The sequence below is a fragment of the Myripristis murdjan genome, chromosome 20 (genome assembly GCF_902150065.1).
Source record: "Myripristis murdjan chromosome 20, fMyrMur1.1, whole genome shotgun sequence".
NCBI classification, from domain to species: Eukaryota; Metazoa; Chordata; class Actinopteri; order Holocentriformes; family Holocentridae; genus Myripristis; species Myripristis murdjan.
This window is the reverse complement of record NC_043999.1, coordinates 3,081,128-3,104,176: the sequence shown is the minus strand read 5'-3', so window position 1 is coordinate 3,104,176 and position 23,049 is coordinate 3,081,128. Positions and strand designations below refer to the sequence as shown.

At 41.9% G+C, this 23,049-nt stretch overlaps 1 protein-coding gene across 1 annotated transcript in view; it reads left to right on the top strand.

Moving 5' to 3' along the window:
• The first annotated feature begins 1,624 nt into the window (after nt 1–1,624).
• c20h18orf63 (chromosome 20 C18orf63 homolog) overlaps nt 1,625–23,049 on the top strand; it is a 25,302-nt gene continuing 3,877 nt past the window's right edge. Inside the window, exons 1-13 of the mRNA XM_030079464.1 lie at nt 1,625–1,851; nt 4,065–4,193; nt 5,050–5,128; nt 7,202–7,258; nt 8,105–8,216; nt 11,853–11,894; nt 12,714–12,790; nt 12,911–13,023; nt 14,670–14,766; nt 15,446–15,531; nt 16,311–16,497; nt 19,147–20,145; nt 22,803–22,886. Coding sequence (XP_029935324.1) covers nt 4,066–4,193; nt 5,050–5,128; nt 7,202–7,258; nt 8,105–8,216; nt 11,853–11,894; nt 12,714–12,790; nt 12,911–13,023; nt 14,670–14,766; nt 15,446–15,531; nt 16,311–16,497; nt 19,147–20,145; nt 22,803–22,886 — 2,061 coding nt within the window. The 5' untranslated portion in view covers nt 1,625–1,851; nt 4,065. The remainder of the gene's footprint in view (nt 1,852–4,064; nt 4,194–5,049; nt 5,129–7,201; nt 7,259–8,104; nt 8,217–11,852; nt 11,895–12,713; nt 12,791–12,910; nt 13,024–14,669; nt 14,767–15,445; nt 15,532–16,310; nt 16,498–19,146; nt 20,146–22,802; nt 22,887–23,049) is intronic.

Genomic DNA, 23,049 nt, shown 5'->3' with positions numbered 1-23,049 from the left:
ATTTCCTTTTCAGATTTCTGTTTGGATATAGCCAGGCGATTTATTTTTGTTAGCCTTAAAATTCTTTTTTATGCAGCACTAGTTCATCAGCAAATACCATGCACAACTGTCTAATGTTACATTTTTTGGTTTGTAGGATTAATGCACATATTTAGACATAATGCACATACTTTTTTGTTTTCCAACATTAAAAGGCAGATATGTTTCTATTTATTATATTATCTTCCCTTGATCATTTGAGCAGCTGCAGCTTCCTTTCAGGAATCAATGAAGTGTTTCTGATTCTGATTCTGAAATGTCATATCAGTTCAATGCATTATTCATCTCACATGATCGATTCCTGGTACAAACTGTCATTAAAAACAAGACAAAGAATAAACACATGTCATGTGGCAAGAGATCCTACAGTTCCACTCCACATTTTGTTCAATTACTTGTGTTTTTTTTTTTGTAAAATAAAGCCTGCTCCTAACGCTTTCAATACGTATTTTAAAGACTATTTTGTGCTTTTATTTTAAAGTAAAAATAGACTGATTTCCGGAGTTATTGTGGTTAGCTCTGGCTAACTTGACGCAGGGTTCCGTGTTCCTGGCACGGGCGGCGAGACGGCGCCCACCTCGGCTGCTACTCGTTGTTTTCTTATTTAGCGATACGCTCGCGCTCTCTGATTGGCTGTTCTCCCTGTCAATCATCTGTAGGCCAGGCGACGACTGGGCTAAAGTTCACCAAAGTTCACCAGCTTTCAAGGAAAAGCGCTTCTCACGCAATCGGAGGAGTAGGTGTGTGAGAGTCGGACTAAACTAAACGGCTGTTTTCTCCTCCACCGCCTCTGTGTTTGACGACATGTTCACCGTAAATGTTTGATTTACATTGCCCGTAGTCAGAAAACCACTTATCCACTTAACCGCCACCAGTAAAACAGTAGATCTTTTATTTACTGTGGTTGTTGGCTGCTGTGGCCGGTGGTTAACAGACACCTTGGAGATTCTGTAATCCATTAAAAGCAAATTGGGTGGGAAAATATGGAAAATGGTTGATGTTTTTTGGAATTTAACCTAAAAACCGTCAACATTACCGCCTGTTGTCTCTGGCGGGAAGAGCCGTCAAGAGTCCAACCCAAAGATGGTCTATGAAGAGGATGAATCACTCTAATGACTAGAAAAGATAACAGGGAAAAGAAAAGGACTGCCATCCGGTCTATAGTTAAAGGGTTAACTGACACGCATGAGCTCCCTTCAGGCGAAATTGTCTTGTATAGTGAGTAAACATAGTTATTAGCATAATAAACAAGCTAGTACAAGTCTCTTAAAAGTTGCTCATCCAAAAAAAAAAAAAAAAAAAGCCCTTATTATAAAGGTGTAACGTTAAATTTCTTGGTTTTAAAACGTTCAGCTTGTATGCAATTTGGTCGAAATAAACCTTAGATGTTTTAACAGAGGACATTTTGAACAGTAGGTTATGTTTTACAGCGCTGCCAACTTGTTATTTGTTGAATACGTAAAACAGAGGCAGAGTGAGAGGTCTGCTTTTTCTCTCCTCGCAACGATCTTTAGCTAGGTCTGCTCTAATCAAATTGAGAGAAAATGACATTTTCTTTGCTTTTATAGATAATTCCTTATGAAAACAGAGTTTGTCCTCACAAACTAGCCGCTGTCAGTACTTATGATATAGCTGTAAAGTCGGTGACCCAGCTACAAAGGGGAAAAGAGTTTTGTTAGCTAACTTAGCTGCTAGCATGCTGATAGTCTTAAGCTAGTTTTAGCTAACTGGCGAGTAAGTTGAGTAGTTTGGTAGTTTTTAGTTTTTGTTGTTGTTGTTTTGTAGTTAGGGGGCAAGGAAAACAAAAACGAGGTGAGTGACAAATTACAAATTTTGTCAAAACATCTAAGGTTAACTAATTGAGGTTAAGTTGAGCTAATTTTTGGGATAATTAGCTCACCTTATCTGTAAGGCTGAAGTCCAACTGTGTTCAGCAACAATGCTTATTTTCTCTTTTCTTTTCTTTTCTTTTCTTTTCTTTTACTCCTAACTAGTTCTTAAGCAGGCATGGAAAGTCTGGAAAAGTTTCCCATGTTTCTTTAGCTCAGTCATGTACACAATTGTTACAGTTGGCCGTATACTTCAATGTTTCTTGCATTATCCAATGTATTACATAGTTCAGGGCAGCTTGGCTGCTAAGCAGAGGACAGACACAGCAGGAGCCAGATGTACTTTCTCTATTTTGTTAGTTAGGTCTGTGGCATTAGATACACGCCCAGTCAACATTCACACACATAGCATCACACATTCTAGAAACAAGGCATGGACAGTGGTTGGCCTGTCCATGTCCGGGTAACTGGCCAATTATTCTCGGTTGCGTTTAAGTCCAACCTATGTACGGGGCAGGCCCAAGCCCAAGAACATAAATGTGTATCATTTCCTGATATCGACACTAATTCTGACTGAGATCCTGCGGGAGCTCTGTCACACTGAGACCAGCGCTGCCTTGCTTTATATGTGACCATAATAAATATTGCATCAGAAAATTGAAGACTGACTCCGGTCTGTTCTTGGGCTTTCAACAAAAGAATCGGGAGCTAACACTTACATTAAATGTAAAATGTATTGTGGCAAAACAAATTAATCAGTCATCACAATTTTTATCCATTAATTTCCTTTCCACTAACTCATTGATTAAACTGCTGGTTGTTTCAACACTAAATATTTGTAGTTATAGGACCATATGACTTGACGTGGTGATCAAAGTGGGCTTTAGGGAATTAAAGAACTAAAAAAACAATGAAGACCTCCACGAAGCCCCTGGTGGTCCTCATTGAAATGAAGAATAGTTATTGTTTTTTAGTTCTTAAATTTTGTGTTGTCATTTTTTACAATGTAATTCACTAGAAATCATTACCCGTGATGATTTTAACATGATTTTAATCTCATCCCTGTCTTTAGTTCTATTTGTCAGTGTTAAAGCATGGCATCAACACAGTTTAATACTTCACACAAATCAAAATGTCTCTATATCAGGCTCTGTAAGGGCAAAGTAGTTTTAAATGTGGGTCTACAGATGAATAGAAAAACAACTTGGGCGTCTGGAACATAAAAAAGTTTGAAAATCCCTGACTGAGAGAGAGAGAGAGAGAGAGAGAGAGAGGGAGAACATATACAGAACTGTTTTTTTTTTTTATAGAGGCAGACCTGGAAAGTCTGGAAAAGTTTATTCCTGATTTTAAAATGTTTAAGAGTTGCAGAAAGATCAGTGTTTTAATTAGGCTTTGTTATGTTAAATGTTAAATGTGGGCTACATGGATGCATTTTGTATATATTCAGTGTCTTTACTTTAAAACAAGAATCAAATGAAATTAGTATTTGAAAGTGTATGAAGAAACACGTTGCCAAGTCCAGATACACACATATGAGACCCAGGGCTACACATTCTGTCACTTCACATGTTGTGAAATGATTTTTCACACCGATGTTTCCCAGCCACTGATGTCATGTCTGCCTGCCTGTCTGTCTGTCTCTCTGCCTGTCTGTCTGCCTGTCTGTCTGTCTCTCTGCCTGCCTGTCTGTCTGTCTCTCTGCCTGTCTGTCTGTCTCTCTGCCTGTCTGCCTGTCTGTCTGCCTGCCTGTCTGTCTCTCTGCCTGCCTGTCTCTCTGTCTCTCTGCCTGCCTGTCTGTCTCTCTGCCTGCCTGTCTGTCTCTCTGCCTGCCTGTCTGTCTCTCTGCCTGCCTGTCTGTCTCTCTGCCTGTCTGTCTGTCTCTCTGCCTGTCTCTCTGCCTGCCTGTCTGTCTCTCTGCCTGCCTGTCTGTCTGTCTCTCTGCCTGTCTGCCTGTCTGTCTGTCTGTCTGTCTGTCTCTCTGCCTGTCTGCCTGTCTCTCTGTCTCTCTGCCTGTCTGTCTGTCTGTCTGTCTGTCTGCCTGCCTGTCTGTCTCTCTGCCTGCCTGTCTCTCTGTCTCTCTGCCTGTCTGTCTGTCTCTCTGCCTGTCTCTCTGCCTGCCTGTCTGTCTCTCTGCCTGTCTGTCTGTCTCTCTGCCTGCCTGTCTCTCTGTCTCTCTGCCTGTCTGTCCTGCAGGATGAGCAGGGTGGGGCAGCAGGCGTTGTTCTTCCTCAGTCTGCCGGAGCTGAACAGGCTGAGCTGCATCACTCTGTCCCTGCTGGAGGAGGAAGAGGAGAGCAGGAGCAGGCAGATGAAGATCTGCAGGTGAACGCTCACACACACACACACACACACACACACACACACAGAGACAGAGAGACACACACCATGCTCTGAACTCCCATCTACACTATGCTCAGGTTAGGTCAACTTTAATCAAATCAGCTTTTACCAAATTATCTGAAAATGTCTCAGTCATCTAACCTCACATTTCTCAAGTGACGGTACCCCTAGTGGTAAGCAGAGGTACTACAAGGGGTATGTCAGAAAAATCTGAAAATAGAAATATATGATACTAAATCATGTATATATATTACGGCATTTTGAAACAAATCTATCTATCTATAGATATATATATAAATATCTATATCCACTCAGTGTCTACTTCCTCAGGTCCACCTGTCCAGTCCTGTGTTGACGTTGTGCAGAATGTGTCACTTTAATTCTGTGTTTATTGCTGAGGTTTTAGTTTGCAGAGGTCTGCTACTGGACTACACTATATTGAGAGGGGTTTCTAATTTTTTGTCCTCCCTATTTATATACAATGAGGGGGGACAGAATAGTGGAAACAGCTGTCAGTAAAGTGCAGTCCAGTCCAACAACAACAAGACAAGCTGAGCATCACAGGCAGCAGGAAAGGAAACTTTATGGCACAGTGATCTTTATGAAGCTGGAATCAGACGATGTTTGGTGTTTTTATTTTTTTCAGAAAATAATGACACTAATAATCATCATCATCATCTTCATCCGATCATCAAATCTGTAATTGTTAGATTTGTTTGTTCGTTGCATCTGTGGAAGTTTGAAATTTGAATAGCTATTCCTGCCTTACTTGAACACAGCGTGTGTGTGTGTGTGTGTGTGTGTGTGTGTGTGTGTGTGTGTGTGTGTTTTCATGCAGAGAGCTGGTGCTGCTGTACTCTGACATCCTGGCCTCTCCTGCTCTGGACTCCTTCACTGAAATCACAGCAGTCATGGCTGTAAGACACACACACACACACACACACACGCGCGCACACACACACCATCCATTGCTCTGATACCTGTCTGCATTTACTTCATCAAATGATTTATTTTTGCATTTCATTTTCTTCAATATTAAAACCATTTTTATTTTACCTGTAAATTTCCTTTCATGTCTTTGTACTATTAACAGTTTTACTCATCATTTCCTTTGGTGTGTGTGTGTGTGTGTGTGTGTGTGTGTATGTGTGAAGTTTTCATTTTAGTGAAATGTATATTACTCGTCCTGCTGACAGATTTATAGATTTTAGTGTCGTAAAATTGACGGCTGTAAACGAGCTCTGATAGAGTTTTGGCAGCGATCGCGGTGGCAGCGCTGCACGCTACCTCTGCTGACACGCTACATCACTGCATACCTGCACACACACACACACACACACACACACACACACATCTCCTCACTCCTTTGGTTGCAGTTACAGTCATTGTGGACAGATTTGACTGATCTTTGCATAGTCTGCTGTGAGTCCTTCCTGCACTTTCATTCAAATCAGTTCCTCTTTCTCACTGTGTGTGTGTGTGTGTGTGTGTGTGTGTGTGTGTGTGTGTGTGTGTGCGCGCGCATGAAGAGTTTCAAACAGAGGCATCCAAAAAGTGACTGCAACCTGCCAGCTGAAAATAAATTACAACCAATCACGCTCCTTGGCAGGGTGAGAGAGGAGAGGAGAGTTGGCAGGGTGAAAAAAACGATGAGAAAATTAGCTAAATAAATAAATAAATTACAAGACAATTAGTGAAACAGTGCCAGACAATTAGCAGAAACACAAATGAGGCCCAAATGATAAGAAAACAATGTATAATTATAGTAAATATACACTATTTTTCAAATTAAATTACCAGAACACTAACACATAATTAGCTCAAAAATTATATATAAAAAAAAAATAAAAAAAATAGTAAGAGGGTGTTAAGAGGGTGAAATAAAACATTTCAAAATAAAGGCTCCTGGGTCTCAAAGGGTAAATAAGACCTTTTGGTCAAGGAAAAGCAAGGAAAAAGCTTTGGTACATGGAAATTCAATATTTTATTTATAGAAAGTCACAGAAAAATCAGGGAATTTTATGTCTGATGGAAATTGGGAAGTTGTTTTTATGTATAGCAAGATTTGGAGATTGTGTGTGTATGTGTGTGTGTGTGTGTGTGTGTGAGAGAGAAGGCGTAGCGTGCCATGCACAGTCAGTGTGTGCTGACACTTCCCTTGCAGGGACACGCTTTATGTTAACCAAAATAGTTGGTCTGAATTCCTCACATTCTCTGTCTCTGCTCGTCTCCCATCCGGAACGAAGCCAGATGACTGACACACACACACACACACACACACGCATGCACACAGGAAGAGTGAATCTGCTGCTAACAACCCACATTATTACCCTCTGGAACATAAATATGTCAAGAAGCTGTCTGCCTCTGCGCTCACTCACAGCCCTGCCGAGGGAGTTAACTCGTTCAGCTTTTCCAAACAAAACTTTATCAGATTAACACGACGTGGAACAGGAAGTGCAATTTTAGCAAGTGAATATAAACCAACAAAATAAGCGGCTTATGAAAACATTTCATTCCAAAAAAAGGAAAAGAGACTGACATAAAAACAATGAGAATATAATCTTTTGCAGCACTTAAAAAGCTTATGAAAGCAATTTTGAATGTGTTTGACATTTTAACAGAATAGATCTGAAGTTTCCCGTCTTTATCGTGATTTGCATCTATATATATATTTCTGTGCAAAAGTGTGATGCATTTCATTCTCACAAAACCTGATGAGAAATAGATGCTGCAGGTTCCTCAGTGTTGCAGTAAAATTCTTTCACCTTTCAATGAAATTATGAAAAAATGAACCAGAGACTGCTGAGTAAACACTGACGTGATGTTATTTCTTTGATGTTCTGCATTAGAGGAAGCCTTTTATCCGTGGAAACACACGTAATCAACATTTTATCTCTGTGACATTTCTAATATAGCATCTCTAGTTTAATTTTTTTTCTTTGTTTCTGCTGTACGCTGACGATCGATGCTCTTTTCTTTCTTTTCAGACGCCGTTTCTCAAGAGAGGCATCGTCCAGGCTTTCGGGCAGAGACACGGCCTGCAGGTGGGACTGATCAGTGGATTGATCAGTTTTATTGATGAGTGGATGGACTGATGGGACAAGTAGCTGACAGACTGATGATAGACAGGTGCTGAAAATCTTTCACAGCCTCCGAGGGCTGTGCGTTATGGCGATAGAGATCGTGCGACTGTAGAAAAACGTCTGTCGTTCCGTGTTTTGTTCTGACGTTTATTTTGTTGCGTCACGAAGCAACTCGTTCCGTAATTTATTACAATTTTTTTTTTTGCTATTCTTCGAGTCATTTCTTTTTAAGTTGCTCATTGCCTTTTTCCTCCCGTGTTTTTGAAGGAAATCAAATGAATCTGCTCAGGTGTCGAAGGGCTAACAGGAACAGAGCCTCAGCTAATGTCGTTGTTACTCATGTGTAACACGCTGCTGTGTGTTTAACTTACTGGACCTCCACCGTCCACAATGATGATCAGATCAGAGCCGCAATCAATTATTATTTTCATTGCCCGTTAATCTACTGGTTGTTTTTGTCGGTTATTGATTAATCATTTAAATATCACCCAAATAATCCCAAAGAATTAATTTTATAAAGATATGAAAGGAAGACAATCTGAACATTTTAGTGAAGCTGGAGTCGGTTTGACGGTTTTGCTTGATCAATGACTACAACCGTTCATTGATTATCACATTTATAATCTATTCATTTTCTGTTGATCAGCTAATCAATATAATCATTTCAGCTTCAGTGTCATTTTGTCCTGGATGCTGCTCTTTTCACCTTCCCTCTCATTTTCTCTTTTCTTGTTTGTATGTGTTTGCCACCATGCCTGTACGTGTGTGTGTGTGTGTGTGTGTGTGTGTGTGTGTGTGTGTGTGTAGCTGGGTCCTCCTCGGTGTGTGTTGCCAGGTATTCTCCAGAGCTGTGTGTCCTACTCTCTGACCACCAGACTGGCTCCCAGCTGGAACAAGGCCGGACTGTACCTCGTCTCTGGTACGCTGTGTGTGTGTGTGTGTGTGTGTGTGTGTGTGTGTGTGTGTGTGTGTTTCCTATAGTTTTTCATTTTAAAAAATGCACAGCGGTTGTGCTGTCGGCGTTTCTGCTGAGTTTTCTCTTCACTGCAAAGTCCAACCTATAATCGCTGCTTTCAGACTTTCAGACGGGGTGTGTGAAGTTTCTTAGGTCCAAGGCTGCTTTGGAGGTGTGTGTGTGTGTGTGTGTGTGTGTGTGTGTGTGTGTGTGTATGGCTTTTGATAAACAGATCCGTGTTGCGCCACCCAGCCCAGCCTAGATTTCACCTTGGACCCAGTCTGATATTGAAATAACTGTTGGCTGCCAGACAGGGAAAGTCTTTAAGTCAGGGAAAGAATTTAATAATTTGTCAGGACAGGCCTTAGAATATCACAGATAATATCACACATAAAAAAAAAAAAAAAAAAAAAAAAAAAAAAAAAAATCAGTTATTCACCAAACAAGAAAGCATAAAATTTATATTCTGCTGTGTTCCCTTTTCCCGTATGAATAAACTTGAATAATAAAGTTTCAGAAGACCTAAAATATGGAATTGTTTTAAAATTTTGGTCAAGAAAACAACAACAACAACTCATGTCAGAGCAAAGTCAGGGCATTTGACAGAGTGTGACCCTACTTTTTTTTTTTTTTTTTTTTCAACATTTCCATCATTTTTACAACATTTTTTGGCTGTTAAATCCTTAAATTCACTGCCCAGTTGCACATCAAGATTCACGATTCAAGATTTATTCGTCACATGCATGAATGTAGAGGTACAGCAGCAGTGAAATGTAATTGCAACAACTCCAGCACTGTGCAAGTAAAAAATAAAAATTATTAATAATAATAACAATAATAATAATAATAATAGTAACGATAATAATAATAAAATAAAATAAAAATAAAGATAAAATAGAAAGGATATATGACATTCCTATATACAATGAACAACCTGTATACAATATACAACAATATACAAAAAGTACAAATAAGTAGAGGGTAAGTACAAATGAGTAGAAGAAGAACAGAATAGGATCTCCATGTTGGTTGTTTGGCTGCCAGAGCTGCTCAGAAACTTCTGTTGATTATTTTCCTGCCTGGATCGTCACGCGGCTCAGAGGAAATAAAAAACTGAATCTGCTTCCTTCCTGAGCACAAAACAAACGTCCATCTAATTCTCTCAATTAAATAAATACAACAAAATTAATGTTAGCGCTTCGACACGTCTGGAACTCTCAGGGCTTCCGCACGTCCTTAAAAATATTCATGATGAGTTGAATACGGTACCAGAGCACCGATACCGAAATAGCCTACGTGATGCCTTAAGTGTCATCATGTAAACTCAAGTACTTTACAGGAAGTTGCCCAGAACAGACGTCCATCGTTTTTTTTTTTTTTTATTTTACGTGAGAGTTTCACTAAAATAACACCTACGTGACCGAATCTGAACATAACGTTTTAAATTTTTGTCCAAACCTGCCCCCGGCCCGTTGGGAATCTACTCTCCCAGTAACGTAAAGTAAATAAAAAGGTAGATTTTACAAGAGTAAACCTTAAAACTACCACTTCTATTTGTTGGGAGTAACTTGTAATATTTAGGCAGTGCTTACTTCAAAATACTCCCCCTGAAAAAATCTAGCGAACACTAAAGACTAAGCAAAAAAAAAACAAAACAAAAAAAAACAAACAATATCTGGTATTGTAATAAAAGCTGCAAACCCATCTGTAGTACGCAGGAAGAAGTCCAGTCAGGTGGGAGCAGTGCTTTAATGACAGAGGTGAACACCGCTGTGCATCGTGTTTCTGTATGAGCCGAGTGTGTGTGTTTTCCTTGGGGCTCAGTGTGTGTTGGTGTTTGATGATAAGAGACCAGGGAAGGTCTCGCTCTGTCCTTGGACATGAGTAAATTCTGCTGGCAGGTTTAGTGACAGAAACAAAAAAGTGTCAATCTGCTTCTCGTCCGCTTCTCAAAATAACAGAAAACCGAGAGCTCTGCTTCCGAAAGACGCTGTTTGTATGTAGCGCCCTCCTGGGACAGTTTGGTAGAGAAAAAAAGTAAGAACATCGCCTCTATTTGATAACTAATGAAGTGAGGGATGTTTCCTCTTGGTTATTACACATAATTTTTATCCAGCAGTGAGTTTACTGACAGCTGTTTCCACTATTCTGTCCCCCCCTCATTGTATATGAATACATAGGGACAAAAAATCAGAAACACCTCTCAGTATAATGCAGTAGCAGACCTCTGCAAAGTACAACTTCAGTAATAAACACAGAATTAAAGTGACACATTCTGCACAATGTCAACACAAACTGAACATGATAAACTTTGTTAAAAGGTGGAATTTATGGCAGAGCTGCTCACCTGAACTGCATTAAACTGGACAGGTGGACCTGATAAAGTGACACTGATACCCCTTTTCCACCAGGGCTGGTTCGGAGCCGGTGCCTGATTTAGCACCAGTTTTTTGGTTTTCCACCACCCAAGCTGGGGCCAAACTGGTGCCAAACTGGTTCCAAACTGGTGCTAGGCAAGCACCGACTCCGAGCAGGGGCTAAATAGGAGCCAGAGAAAGAACCGATGAAGCGGCCCACTGCGTCATTGGTGGGCGGGTTTACAAAACAAAACAGGAACTGCGAACGCTATAAACATAAACAATAATCCCCGAGAAGCCGTGGGTTATACTGATTTTACAACGGCATGGAACGCGGCTCAGCAAATTACATTTAAGGATGAGGAGCACCCGTTTTATAACTAAACATCGCTGTCATTCGTTCCGATCACGAATCCGACAGGTAGCCGGCAATAATTGTGTTTTTCGCCTCTGTATTGAAATGTAGGCTTGTAAAGACACAAGCAGTATTTGCATCGCTAATAAATCCAGATCCTGCTCCACCCGGGGCCAGAAACTGTATCGGGAAAGCAGCGTTATATGCTTGACTGAGACGCGGCTCACGAACATCATCCCCGACTCACTGATCAGTTTCACCGGCTTCAGGGCAGGACGGGCGGACAGAGACAGAGACGCTGCAACCACTATATAGTATGAGTGTGCAGTTTTATGTGTGTTGAAGTGATGAAGCTGCCGTGACAATGTAATTTCCTGCAAAGGATTAATAAAGTATCATTCATTCATTCATTCATGGTGGTTATTGGGATTCTGAGCGGGCGTCTCGCGCACCCGTCATCACGTTTTCCGATGACGTCATGACGTGGCTCTGAATTGGCTCCACTTTGCTCTTGACCGGTGGAAAAGCAAACCGGTTCTTCGTTTTCTGGTGGAAAAGGGGCATGAGTGGATATTAGCCTTGTATCTGTCTTCTCTCTCCACACTGCACCCTGTTCAATAAAGCAAGAAAGAAAAAAAAGAAGAATAAAACAGTTAATTGGTCCTATTAATTTTGAGCTTTACCTGCCACCAAAACAAGCATTTATTTATCAGAACAGAAGCTTCACAGGTCATTTTTATGAGGGATTCCTCTGCGGTGTGCAGCCCTGAAAGATCAATAGCAGTGTATTGTTATATGTTCTATGTGCTGCAGTGGCTTATGTTACCCTGATAGTAATGTTTGTCTGTCTGTTTTTGTTTGTTTGTTTGTTTGTTTTTGTTTTTTCAGGTAAAGACTTTCTGACTGAGAGCGGGAGGCTCAACGCCGTCAGTACGTTCTCTCCAACACACTTTATCCTTTACATTAAGATTAGCCAACCCTTTGGCTTACACATTACATTTAGAGTGGTGTTCATGAGGCTTTTACTGTGAAGGAACGCCTGTCTCACATTTTAGCGTGCGGATGGTCGTCACAACCAGCCGGTCGAATTTTAGAATTTATATTTCCGGCCGCTGTGGTCTGCTGAAAATAACTTGTTGATTCTGGCATGATATAGTTTAGTTCAGGTCAGCATTCACCAGATTAGATCAGATTATATGAGATTATATCAGATTAGATCTTAAATTACATCAAACTGTATTAGATTAGCCTGTTTTAGGTTATATTAGATTAGATTAGGCTATTTTAGATTTGGCGATTTTAAATCAGATCAGATCAGATTAGATCAAATTAGGCTATTTTAGATCAGATAAGATTGTATTACATTAGGAGATTTTAGATTAGATTAGATTCAGCTGTTTTAGATTAGATTATATTGAAATGTTTAGACATCACAGAGGGAGGATCAGCAGCTGTATCGATGCACATCTCCATCTCAGGATTTTCCTTAGGAGGCTGAAGAAAAGTGAGTGTAGAGGCTCATTGATGAAGACCAAACCTTTTAATCAATAAATCAGATATGTTCAAGGTCGTCAATTAATTTTATTTATTTATTTATTTATTTATTTTTTCTTAAATCCACAAACTTTCAAGGTTTGCCCGGGCCTCATCCAATAAGATCGGCTGCAGTACTGACCCCTTGTGAATTTAGCATACTGTGTGTGTGTGTGTGTGTGTGTGTGTGTGTGTGTGTGTGTGTGTGTGTGTCAGGCATGGAGCTGAGCACCAGTGAGAACCAGTTATGCATCAGCGTTGAAGCCAGCACTGTCAGACTGCCTCCACCTACGGTAAGTGAACACACACTCACAACAGCCTGTGTGTGTGTGTCTGTATGCTATGTCTGCATTAGTGTGTGTGTGTGTGTGTGTGTGTGTGTGTGTGTGTGTGTGTGTGTGTGTGTGTGTCAGCTGGAGGACTTTGAGCTGCCTCCGTTGGTGTTGAGGAACTTCTGCAGCCAGCCTGACTCCGTCCTGCACACCTTCTCTGCTGGAGGAACCATCTGGTGCCACGTCCTGCCCAGGTAGGACGACGCCACCTGCTGGACGGTCTCATCACTTTCACCAGGAGCTCAGGTGTTCCATGTAAACAAGGAGGGACACTTAAGGCGAGTTTTGGACCACAAGAACTTTCCTCAAGGAACATTTGGAGGAACTGCCTGTTTTCCAGCATGGGGACCAAAGTCCAAATTTAGCTCCTTGGAACATTTTTTACCCCAGGGTACTTTGTGGTTGTAGTAGTACTTTGCAAAAGGCCAGGAACTTTGCGGGGTGGGGCTTACAGGGATGATCGTCACTGATTGGTCGAACACACACACAGTGTGGCTGCTTCAACTTGTGTTTCACTTCATTCATAAAACGAAGAGTGTCTCTAGTATCGGAGCGGTTTAGGACAAGAGGAGGACTTTTTGGACGGTGTCTCTCAGGAGGCATGCCAAAGTGCCCTTGAGCAAGACACTGAACCCCTCCCTGATCCTGACGGGCAGCTTGGCACCTCGCACGCCATCCGCTGCCATCAGTGTGTGAGTGTGTGGAAAACATTGTAAAGTGCTGTGAGTCGTCAGTCGACTAGAAAAGCGCCATAGAAAATGCAGTCCATTAGCTTTGATTGATAACGATCAAAGTAAAGTGAGACTTTGCTATCAGCTTCCTGACTCATTTAAAAAAAAAAAAAATGAGAGAAAGAAAGAGAGAGAGCTGGGAGCATGGGCGAGCGAGCTTGCACGAGAGAGAGAGAAAGCACGGTGGAGCTGTGCATGAGAAAGCCACAGAATGAGTGAAATAAAACATTATTTTCTCTCTTATTTTTAAACAGCAGTTATGTTCTAAAGCACAAATAAATAAATAACCATCAAACACTCAACAGGTGGTTTACTGTGGAGACAGGCGCTCTTAGTTTCATTACTTATCAGGATGAAAGAAAAAACTGTAAAAAATGACAAGTAGACTGATACTTCACGAGTGTAAAAATGACGTGTAAACATGTCAAAACATCACATTTTCATGCGTCAGCGGATTAATTTGCCTTCGTGGGTCTGTGGTGGAAACGCAGACAACAGCAGGCTGGAGGAACCTTTTAGCTCCCTGAAAAGTCATCTCTGGAACTACTTTACCCAGGTAACTTTGCTTTAAAACCACCTTTAGGCACAGCAGTGATTCAAGCTATAAAATAGAAATCAGTTCATAAATCTCCTCCACTGTCTGTCCAAGCCCCGCCCAGTCTGTTTGATTGACAGGTGATCTCTAGGAAGAGCAATGCAGAAACACCGCAGAGATGAGGGGATAACAACAAAGATAGAGGAGAATAGAAAACTGAGCACAAAATGATGAAATAAACAACTTAAACACAAAATATACATCTAAACAGATACAATAAAGCTTGGTGTGTGTCTTCAGTTTAATTCACTGCGCTGAAAACGTAGCTGATTGGTGAAATAGTTGCAGGTGCCGGTGAATTTGGGGATTTACCAGAAACCAGTGCAAACAAACCTGCAGCAGCACCCCAGCAGGGTGTGTTGTACTGAGCGTGACCAGCAGGGGGAGCTGTAGCTGTTTAAATAGCAGGGCTCTGTCCAGCACCTGTTTATTTCACCTTTTCTCACTTTGACTCAGTTCAGTGATTTTGTGTGTGTGTGTGTGTGTGTGTGTGTGTGTGTGTGTGTGCGTTCAGCATGAAGAAAGGTCAGATTATCTCCATCAGCCGTCAGCTGCCCAAAGACGGCCCCTTCAGGAGCTACACTGATCTGCAGAGCCACTGGAGCCGCCTGGTACACGCACACACACACACACACACACACACACACACACACACACACACACACACACACACACACACACTGTGCAACTGAAGACATTCCTCAGGTGTGTTGTGTCTTTTATACAGGAGTTTTCTTCTAAAACCTCAAGAATAAAAACCACGAGAAAATAAAAAATGTCACACAATGAGTCAGTAAATCGATTAGCCAATCAGTGGAAAACTGATCATTTTGATAATTATTTTTTAGTCATTTATCAGGTACTCTTGTCCAACTAATAGTTTGGATTTTTTCATTGCTGATTAATTAAAGATTAAAGATTAAAGATTAATTGATAGTTGTAGGCCCAGGCTCAATGCGTTTCAAAGCCTTCTGTAATATTTTAATTTACAATATTTTTTCACACTGAGCTCCATCAGTACTGAGGTCACATTGAAATACAAGATAAGATGTCTTTTTATTTAGTTAGTTTTTCATTTATTTTATTTTATTTTTCAGTGTAGCGCAAATGTTCATGTCAACACTGTCACGTTTTCTTTTTCTGTTACACTCTTAGAAACTCATGCATACCCATAGGTGATATAGAAACCCTGTGTGTGTGTGTGTGTGTGTGTGTGTGTGTGTGTGTGTGTGTGTGTGTGTGTGTGTGTGTGTGTGTGTGTGTGTGTGTGTGTGTGTGTGTGTCCTCCAGTATGGTTACAGACTCCCTGACCTAGCAGAGGAGGAGGCGGTGTACTGCAGTGTCTACTTCAAACTAGTGGGAGAGAGACTCTTCACGTATCCTTGACCGACACACACACACACACACACCTTCACACACACATCTTCACACGTCCACATGGGTGGACAGTAAAGTTTGTATTCTACAAAACACACCACACTGAATGGCAGCCCTGTTGTCGGTCCACAGCGAGGTCATTAAACTAAACTCTAACACCAAAAGTAGCTGTTGACAGACGTTGTTTTAAACTGAAATAAAAATAAAATGAGACTCAAAAACCGAAAATTATCAAGTAAAATAAAAATATACAGTTTGTAGTTTTCACAATTTTGTTTGTATGACGGGTAACAGACGGTTATTTTTGGGCCATGTTCATAGAAAAATTGATGTAAATGCATTTTCAGATTTAGGATTTCTTGTTTTTATTGCACTCTACTTATCATACAAACAAACACAAAACACCTCTTGAGCTGTTAGTTTTATGTTATTATACTGTATAGTATTATATCCCACCCCACCTAAAATAATGATAAAATTACATCTGAACCCAAGTAAAAACCCAGAAGAACATAGAACTGAATGAAGCAGAACTAACATGGCACAGAGCTGAAATTAAAGGTGGATGGATACAGTTTGCTGGTGTTCCTCGGCAGGAAATAGTTCCCAGTGACAGTTTTCACTTCACTTCCTTTCTCTCGTATCTGTTTTATCTGCTTTCGGAGAGAGAGCTGTCTCTGTTTTCTCACATGGAAATTTTGGTCTGAAAGTATCCGGGTGATCCGTCTCTGTGTTTGTATTTTGGGTGAACTGTTTCTTTAGCGGCCGTGCTGTGCAGTTACCCTCTGAGCTGCATCAGGCTGCAGCCGGTGCAGCGCGGTCCCAGGGTCGACCTGCAGGGGGCGCTCGGCTCCTTCGTGTCCGACGTCAGGGAGCGGCTGCACGGTGTGTGTGGCTTCCCCGCTCGCCTGACCAGCAAACCCTGTTACTACACAGCCGGGCTGAGCAGCGCCGCATCAGCACAGGTACACACACACACACACACACACACACACACACACACACACACACACACACACACACGAGGAAACAGCTCCTGTTGTCTGCTCTGATGTATCACCTCTGTCCAGAATGAAAAAACACTGAGAGAATGAAAAAAGACAAAGGAGCTGGAAAGATGGATGGATCTCTCTCTCTCTCTCATTCTTTTTTCTCTCGGTAGTCCTTTATTCCTTTTTTGTTCTTTCATCCCTTCTTTTTCTTTTATTACTTTGTCTTTTATCTTTCCTTCTCTGTACCTCCTTTCACCTCTTCCTTCATTTTTTCTTTCCTTGTTTATCCCTTCTTGCTCTCTTTGCTTTTTCCTGTTTTTGACATTTTTTTCTTTCTTTCATTCTTTCTTTCCTTCTTCATACTTTCCCTCTTTTTTCTCTCTGTGGGCCGTCCCATTTTTGTTTCTTCATCCCTCTTTTTTTCAGTCGTCTCTTTTGTCCCCTTTCTTTTTTCCTTTCATGTCTTTACTTTGACTTTTGTTATCTTTACGTCTTTCCTTTTTCTTTGTTCATTCTTTTTGTCTCGTTGCTACTCCCTTTCATGTTTCCTCCCTCTTTCTCTCTGTCTTTCATTCTTTCTTTTTCTTTCTTTCTCAGAAGTCAGTGACGTACAATACAGATCCGACAGGCCCCATCTGGTCAGGTCGGGTTCTGACAAAAACTTTAGAAATTATGTTTGGGTTCGGATTGGATTTGGTCACGTCTGCATTGTTTTAGTGAAATTCTGGAGTAAAATATATAAGATATGATGGACCTGCTGCCTGTTCTGGGCAGCTTCCTGTGCAGTGCTGGACTTTACGTGACGACAGTGAAGGCAACACGCCGGCTGTTTCAGGCGGTAAACGTAACCTGGTGATGGAGGACGAGCAAAATCTGGGGCTCGGGTTTGGTCACCAAAAAAAAAAGAATGACGGGGTTAGGGTTCGATTACCATGCCCTTGGGCTTGGACAAAAATATGTGGCCCAATCCACACTGTAATGTACACACACACACACGCACACACACACACACACACACACACACAAAGAGAGGCATCACTGTATGTCAGTATCTGGAGGTTGAGGTGGGGAAAGGAAAAACGGATGTTGGGAGACTTTCCGCCCAGTAAAGTGTGTGAGGACGGTGTTATGAGACAAAGATAAGGAAGGACAGATTCCTCTCATCGTCTTGAGAAATCATTTTCATGAAGCGGAGGTCTGTCTCTCTCGGTTATGTGAGGGAAAGCTGCTTCTCATCTTTAGGATTCATTTGCTTGATCTAGAGGTCGGGGGAAAAGTTGCTCACTGAAGGAGACAGAAATGGAGTTTCTGAAATCGTCGATTCATTTTCTCCAAATAGAGGTTGGAGATTCTTCTCACGGTAAAGACGATCTATATGTATGACTGGTGATGAACAAAAGCACCAGGCTTTGGTATTTCCATGAAAATGAGGAGGCATTTTTTTTCCCTTATCATCTCAAGGTTTCATTTCAGTGAAAGAGAAGTGGAGTAAGACACATTTCAGGTCTTTCTGAGGGCATTCAAGACGTGCTTATCTTCAAACGAAGGTTACAGATTAAAACTAGTCATGTTGCACGGCGTTTAGACAGAACAGGTGAGATGAAAGCCATTTTTCACCTTTCTGAGCGCTCAGTTGATTGAAGTGCAGCCGCGAGACGGGATGAGTAAAGTGTTTATCGCCGTCAGGGCTCATTTCATCAAACGGTTGTTTTATGAAATCAATTTGCCTCTTGTCTCGGGAGCTCTCAGGAAGTACCGAGTTTTCAATGAAGTCTCACTATAGATGAAACTATAAATTTCTGACTGTAACATTTTAATGAAACCGGTGGAATTAAAGTTGTTTTTCATCCTGAGAGCTCGTTTTGATGAAGTCGGAGTCGGAGAGGAGCAGAAAGTGAAACTGAGGTGTTTCTCATCGTGAGGAGGATCAGCTGCTCACATGGCAAAAACCAAAATATTTATTGTGTTTGGGGCTCATTGCAAGTTATTTCTCATCTTTATTTTATTATACTTATTATGTTTATTCATTCTTCCATTCATCATATTAATTAAAGTTCTTTTCTCATCTTTCTCATTCGAAGGACGTCTTAAGAAAATACCTCAGAAGTTAAACTATACATGAAACTAAAGATTCAAAAAGTGTTTCAGGTGTAAAAATAGCAAAAGCAAAGTTATGAACATTTTATAGAGAGCTAACGTAGTGGTGTAATCAGTGCAGAAATAGTCCTGTATCTGTCATGTATTAAATACCAGAAATGTTTCTCTTCAGATTTTAAGATGTTTTCTTTTTCCTGTCAAAAACTGTTTCTACATATTTAAGACTTTAAAGGCACGATGAAATGAAAGATTTATTTAATAATAAATGCTAAACTGTTTTTTCCCTTCTATTTTTACCTCAATATTTCATTATATTTACCTCCTGGAAAACAGTTTTTCTTTAACGTTGAGCTCAGCTGGTGTACATAAAAACTTCAAGTAATAAAGCAGATTCTTGAACAGTTCTGCTGCTGTGCCCTTCCCGTCAAGAAAAAACAGACCTGGTGGGAAAATGAAACAAGGATCTCTGGATCTCATTTCCCATATTTGAGCAAATTTCTAAAATATTCTACTCTTCATCCTCAGGTGCTGAGCGGTGAGCCGGTCAACCTGAGTGAGTCGTCGTCCGTCCGGCCGATCCTCACCCAGCTCCCTGCTCCTGTCGCCCGACCGACGAGGCCCTCGTTCGGGTCGCAGCCGCTGGCCTGGCCCCCCCTGTCCCAGCCGGCTGGAGCTCAGAGCCGCGGAGGAGGACGGGACAGTTTGGGAGGAGCAGGGTGGACGCAGGGTTGTGGATACGGAAGCAGTCAGGAATGTCGCAGAGAGGAAGAGCGGCCTTCGTCTTTCTCCTCAGGCGTTGTCTCATCTTCCCTCTCTTCCTCACCTCCTTTCGCCCGCTCCTCGGGTTACCAGGCGGCTACAACCCTTCCCTCCTTCTCCTCCTCGTCTTTTTCCACTTCCTTCACAGGCTTCCAGACAGCGGCGTCCCTCACCTCATCCTCATCCTTCTCCTCCACCTCCTCTGCCTTCTCCTCTCTTCCTCCCCCGAGTCAAACCCCGGCGATCCCTGCTCCCAAACTGGTTCCCATCTTCAAGAACAAACATCCGTCGCGTCACGTGAACATCGCCCTGCTTAGAGCCCAGAGGCGGAGGGAGCAGCTCGGTGGAGTGGAGGAAAAAGGGAGAGTTACTCTACCTTCTCCTTCTCCTTTTGCTCCGTCCGGTCTGCCCTCCTCCTCCTCCTCTTCCTCCATGTGGCCACCGGGACCTAAGATTCCTCCACTTCCCATCGTCCCTCGTTTTGCCGCCCGCCGCCCTGGATTCTGCGGGGTTGCCGCTGTTCGTCCGAAGGCCAACCACATCTCCAGCCTCAGCCCCGATTCCAGGCCTCGTAAACCCGGCCTGAGCCTCAGTCCAAAGCCCAGCCTGGACTTCAAATCAAAGTCCAGCTCTAATCCCAACACCAGCTCCAGACCGAGTGCTGTTGCTAAAGAACCAGAGAAGAAGAGGAAGCAGGAACCATCAGACCCTCCACCTCAGCCTCCTCAACCTCTGGCACCTTCTGACCTCCGCAGCAACACAGAGGTGAGTTCAGCTTGTTCGCTGGTTAAAGAACATTTTATAGTTCTGTGTCAAAGTGCCTCTGTAGCCTCTCGGGAGGCGTCTCAGGTTCCTGCTGCTGCAGCTGCATGCAGGTCAACAAAAACGTAGAGTGAGGCAAGTGAAGACGCTTGGCCAGTTTTTACTTTTTCTGCTTCATCTGCTGATCATTTGCACTGATAGTGAAGACACAACATGGAGCCAGCAAGGACAAAAAGGATGCAGCAACACGTCATGGAGCAGCACGTGAGCTAAAGTCGGTGCCGTTTATGGAAAAATCTGTGCAGTTGTCATTGTTTTGAATGGGTTTTATGCCTTCTTTATCACGCCAGGTGTCAGGATTATGAGTCATTTGTCTGTTTCTAACTAACTGAAATTAGACATAAGATTGTACTTTTTTTTTTAAGATTATTTATTTGGCATTTCTACTTTATTTGATAATAACAGTCGGGAGACAGAAAACAGCCTGGGCTCAGATTCAAACCCAGGACGCTGCGGTCAGGACTTAGCCTTGATAAGTGGTACGTGCTGTTAGTGCTGGGCGGTATGACCAAAAATGTACGTCACGGTATTTTTCACAATTATATCGGTTTCACGGTATATCACGGTATTTTCTTTTTTCATGCACGACTGGGTGTTAACCACATTTTCTAATGATTTAGAGAAGAATTACTGCAGTAAATTAACTTAGAATGACCTATTTTACTGTCATGAGGAATGAATACTGGACATTAAGGTCCAGACAACTGGACCTTAATGTCCAGTTGTCCACCCTAGTATTAATACAGGTTTCCATGGCAACACAAAATGATGCAAAGAGGTGGCACTCATGATTCTAATGAAGTGAAGGAATCAGAATGCATGACAGTTGCAGTCAAAATACAGAACCTTTTTATAATGCAAATTTAAGGCCACTTGCATTAATATGCAGACTGATTTGACTGATTTAACAATATGTTAAATTATTATTATCATTTTAAAAATGTGAATTACTTATCAAATAGACCTAACAATTCAGCTACCAATGAATGAGCAGTAGTATGCATGTGATAACATAGATTGAAAAATAAGCCGAAGTGATACCTCTTCTCTGAATAGACAAGTTAAGCCAGTGTGCTGCTGTTAGCCAGTGAAAATAGAGCGGAGTGGCAACTCTTCGCTTTTTTACACAATCTATGTCAGTGCGCTGCTGAAGCCTGGAAAGTTTCTCTGCCTTTGCCAGACGGATTTTTTGAAGCCGAAGACAAACAGCCAACACAGCTCCTCTTTTTGGGAAAAGTTCTTCAGCTTCATTTTCTGAGTCCCCACTGCTTAGTGAGTGCAACTGCAAAAACAGTCCCCCCTCCAACGATGTCCTGCGGCGCTACGTTCCGTGTGCTGTTCCCAACGTTATGTGCGCTACACACACACACCGGTATTGGGGTATCTGAAAAATTCATATCATAAACAAAAATAACACCGGTATTCGGTATGAACCGGTATACCGCCCAGCACTACGTGCTGTACCAGGTGAGATACCAGGGCACATAAAGTGGCATTTATATGAACAGAGTGTGCACACCTCACATATTCTTTAGAGCAGTGGTTCGTTTTCAGGATTTTTTTTTGTCTGTAGCTATACTGGTTTATAGTGGGATTTTCCTCGCCCCGTCCCATTGACTTCAGTATCAGTGGCACTACAGTCTGTCACTGGTGCAGATTTGCAGCTGTGTCACTATGGTGTGCTGTCTCTTCCCTCTTCATGTGTTCCTTTGTTTAACTGCAGTGACACTTTGACACAGAACTATAAATCAGCCTTGACACATCGCCGTCATTAATCAAAAGTTATGCATCTGTAAACAGACAGGACTGACGGAAACAACGCTCGTTTGTCACTGATGCTCAGATATTTTTCAGTTTTGTCCAGTTTTAGCAGGTCTCAAGGACGCAGGTGTCAAAACCTGACACGATCCAAAAACGGCCGCGTGCAGTTTGTCTTTGCAATACCGTTTCCAAAAAGTCTGATGAACAACAACACAAAGGGAGCTGCATCCTCTCCCCTCCGAGGGTCGTGCTTTCTCTCCCTCCAAAACCAATAAATGATTGATTTGTTATGATTGTTTTATGTTGAAAGTCTCCAGCTGCAGAGTCTGCTTAACCTGTTTCCTCAAACAGTTTGTTCCACAGTTTACTTACCAGAAAAGCTGTAGGATCAATAAATCAGTGTCTGCGTTGTCTTAGGTGGCGATCAGACCAGTTCACTGCAGTTTATGGAATATATCTTGGAATTAAGAAATCTGTAGTCAGGATTGCAAAAGATGGGGAATTTGGTTATTTTTCTGTGGAACGTCAGGGAATATCAGAGAATTTCAGAGAATTTCACATGTTCCAGTTTACAGAAATATGCCAGAATGGATTTTTTTCATGCATTGCTAACATTAGTTGGTGGTTTTCAACTGTTTTCAACACACAGTCATGACCTTTTCCCAAGATGAAGAACAGCTTTAACACACCAGGAAGGAATAACATTTTTTATTATGGAAGTTTCGACTTTGTTGTGGAAAGATCTGGAGATCTGCACAAACTCTGAGCGAGCGACTTTGTGGTCTGCTGTTTTCAGTCTGCTCCTCACCGTGCTGTCGCCTCTTTCTGTCTCGTTTCAGGGAGAGGTGTTCAAGCTGAAGCCGAAGAAACCCAGGTCTGCGGTCCAGGACGTGGACGTGGAGAAAATGGCCAGGAGCAACCAGGTGAGGAGACGCTCCTTCACTGCTTCCTTTCCTCTGTTATCTCTTCCTACTCTCTTCTTCTTCCTCTGTCTTCCTCTCCATCTGACCGTCTGAACAGAGGAGGCAGTAAAAAGTACAAAGCTGTTCTTGTTTTATTCAGTCATTTAATCACTTGAAGACAGAA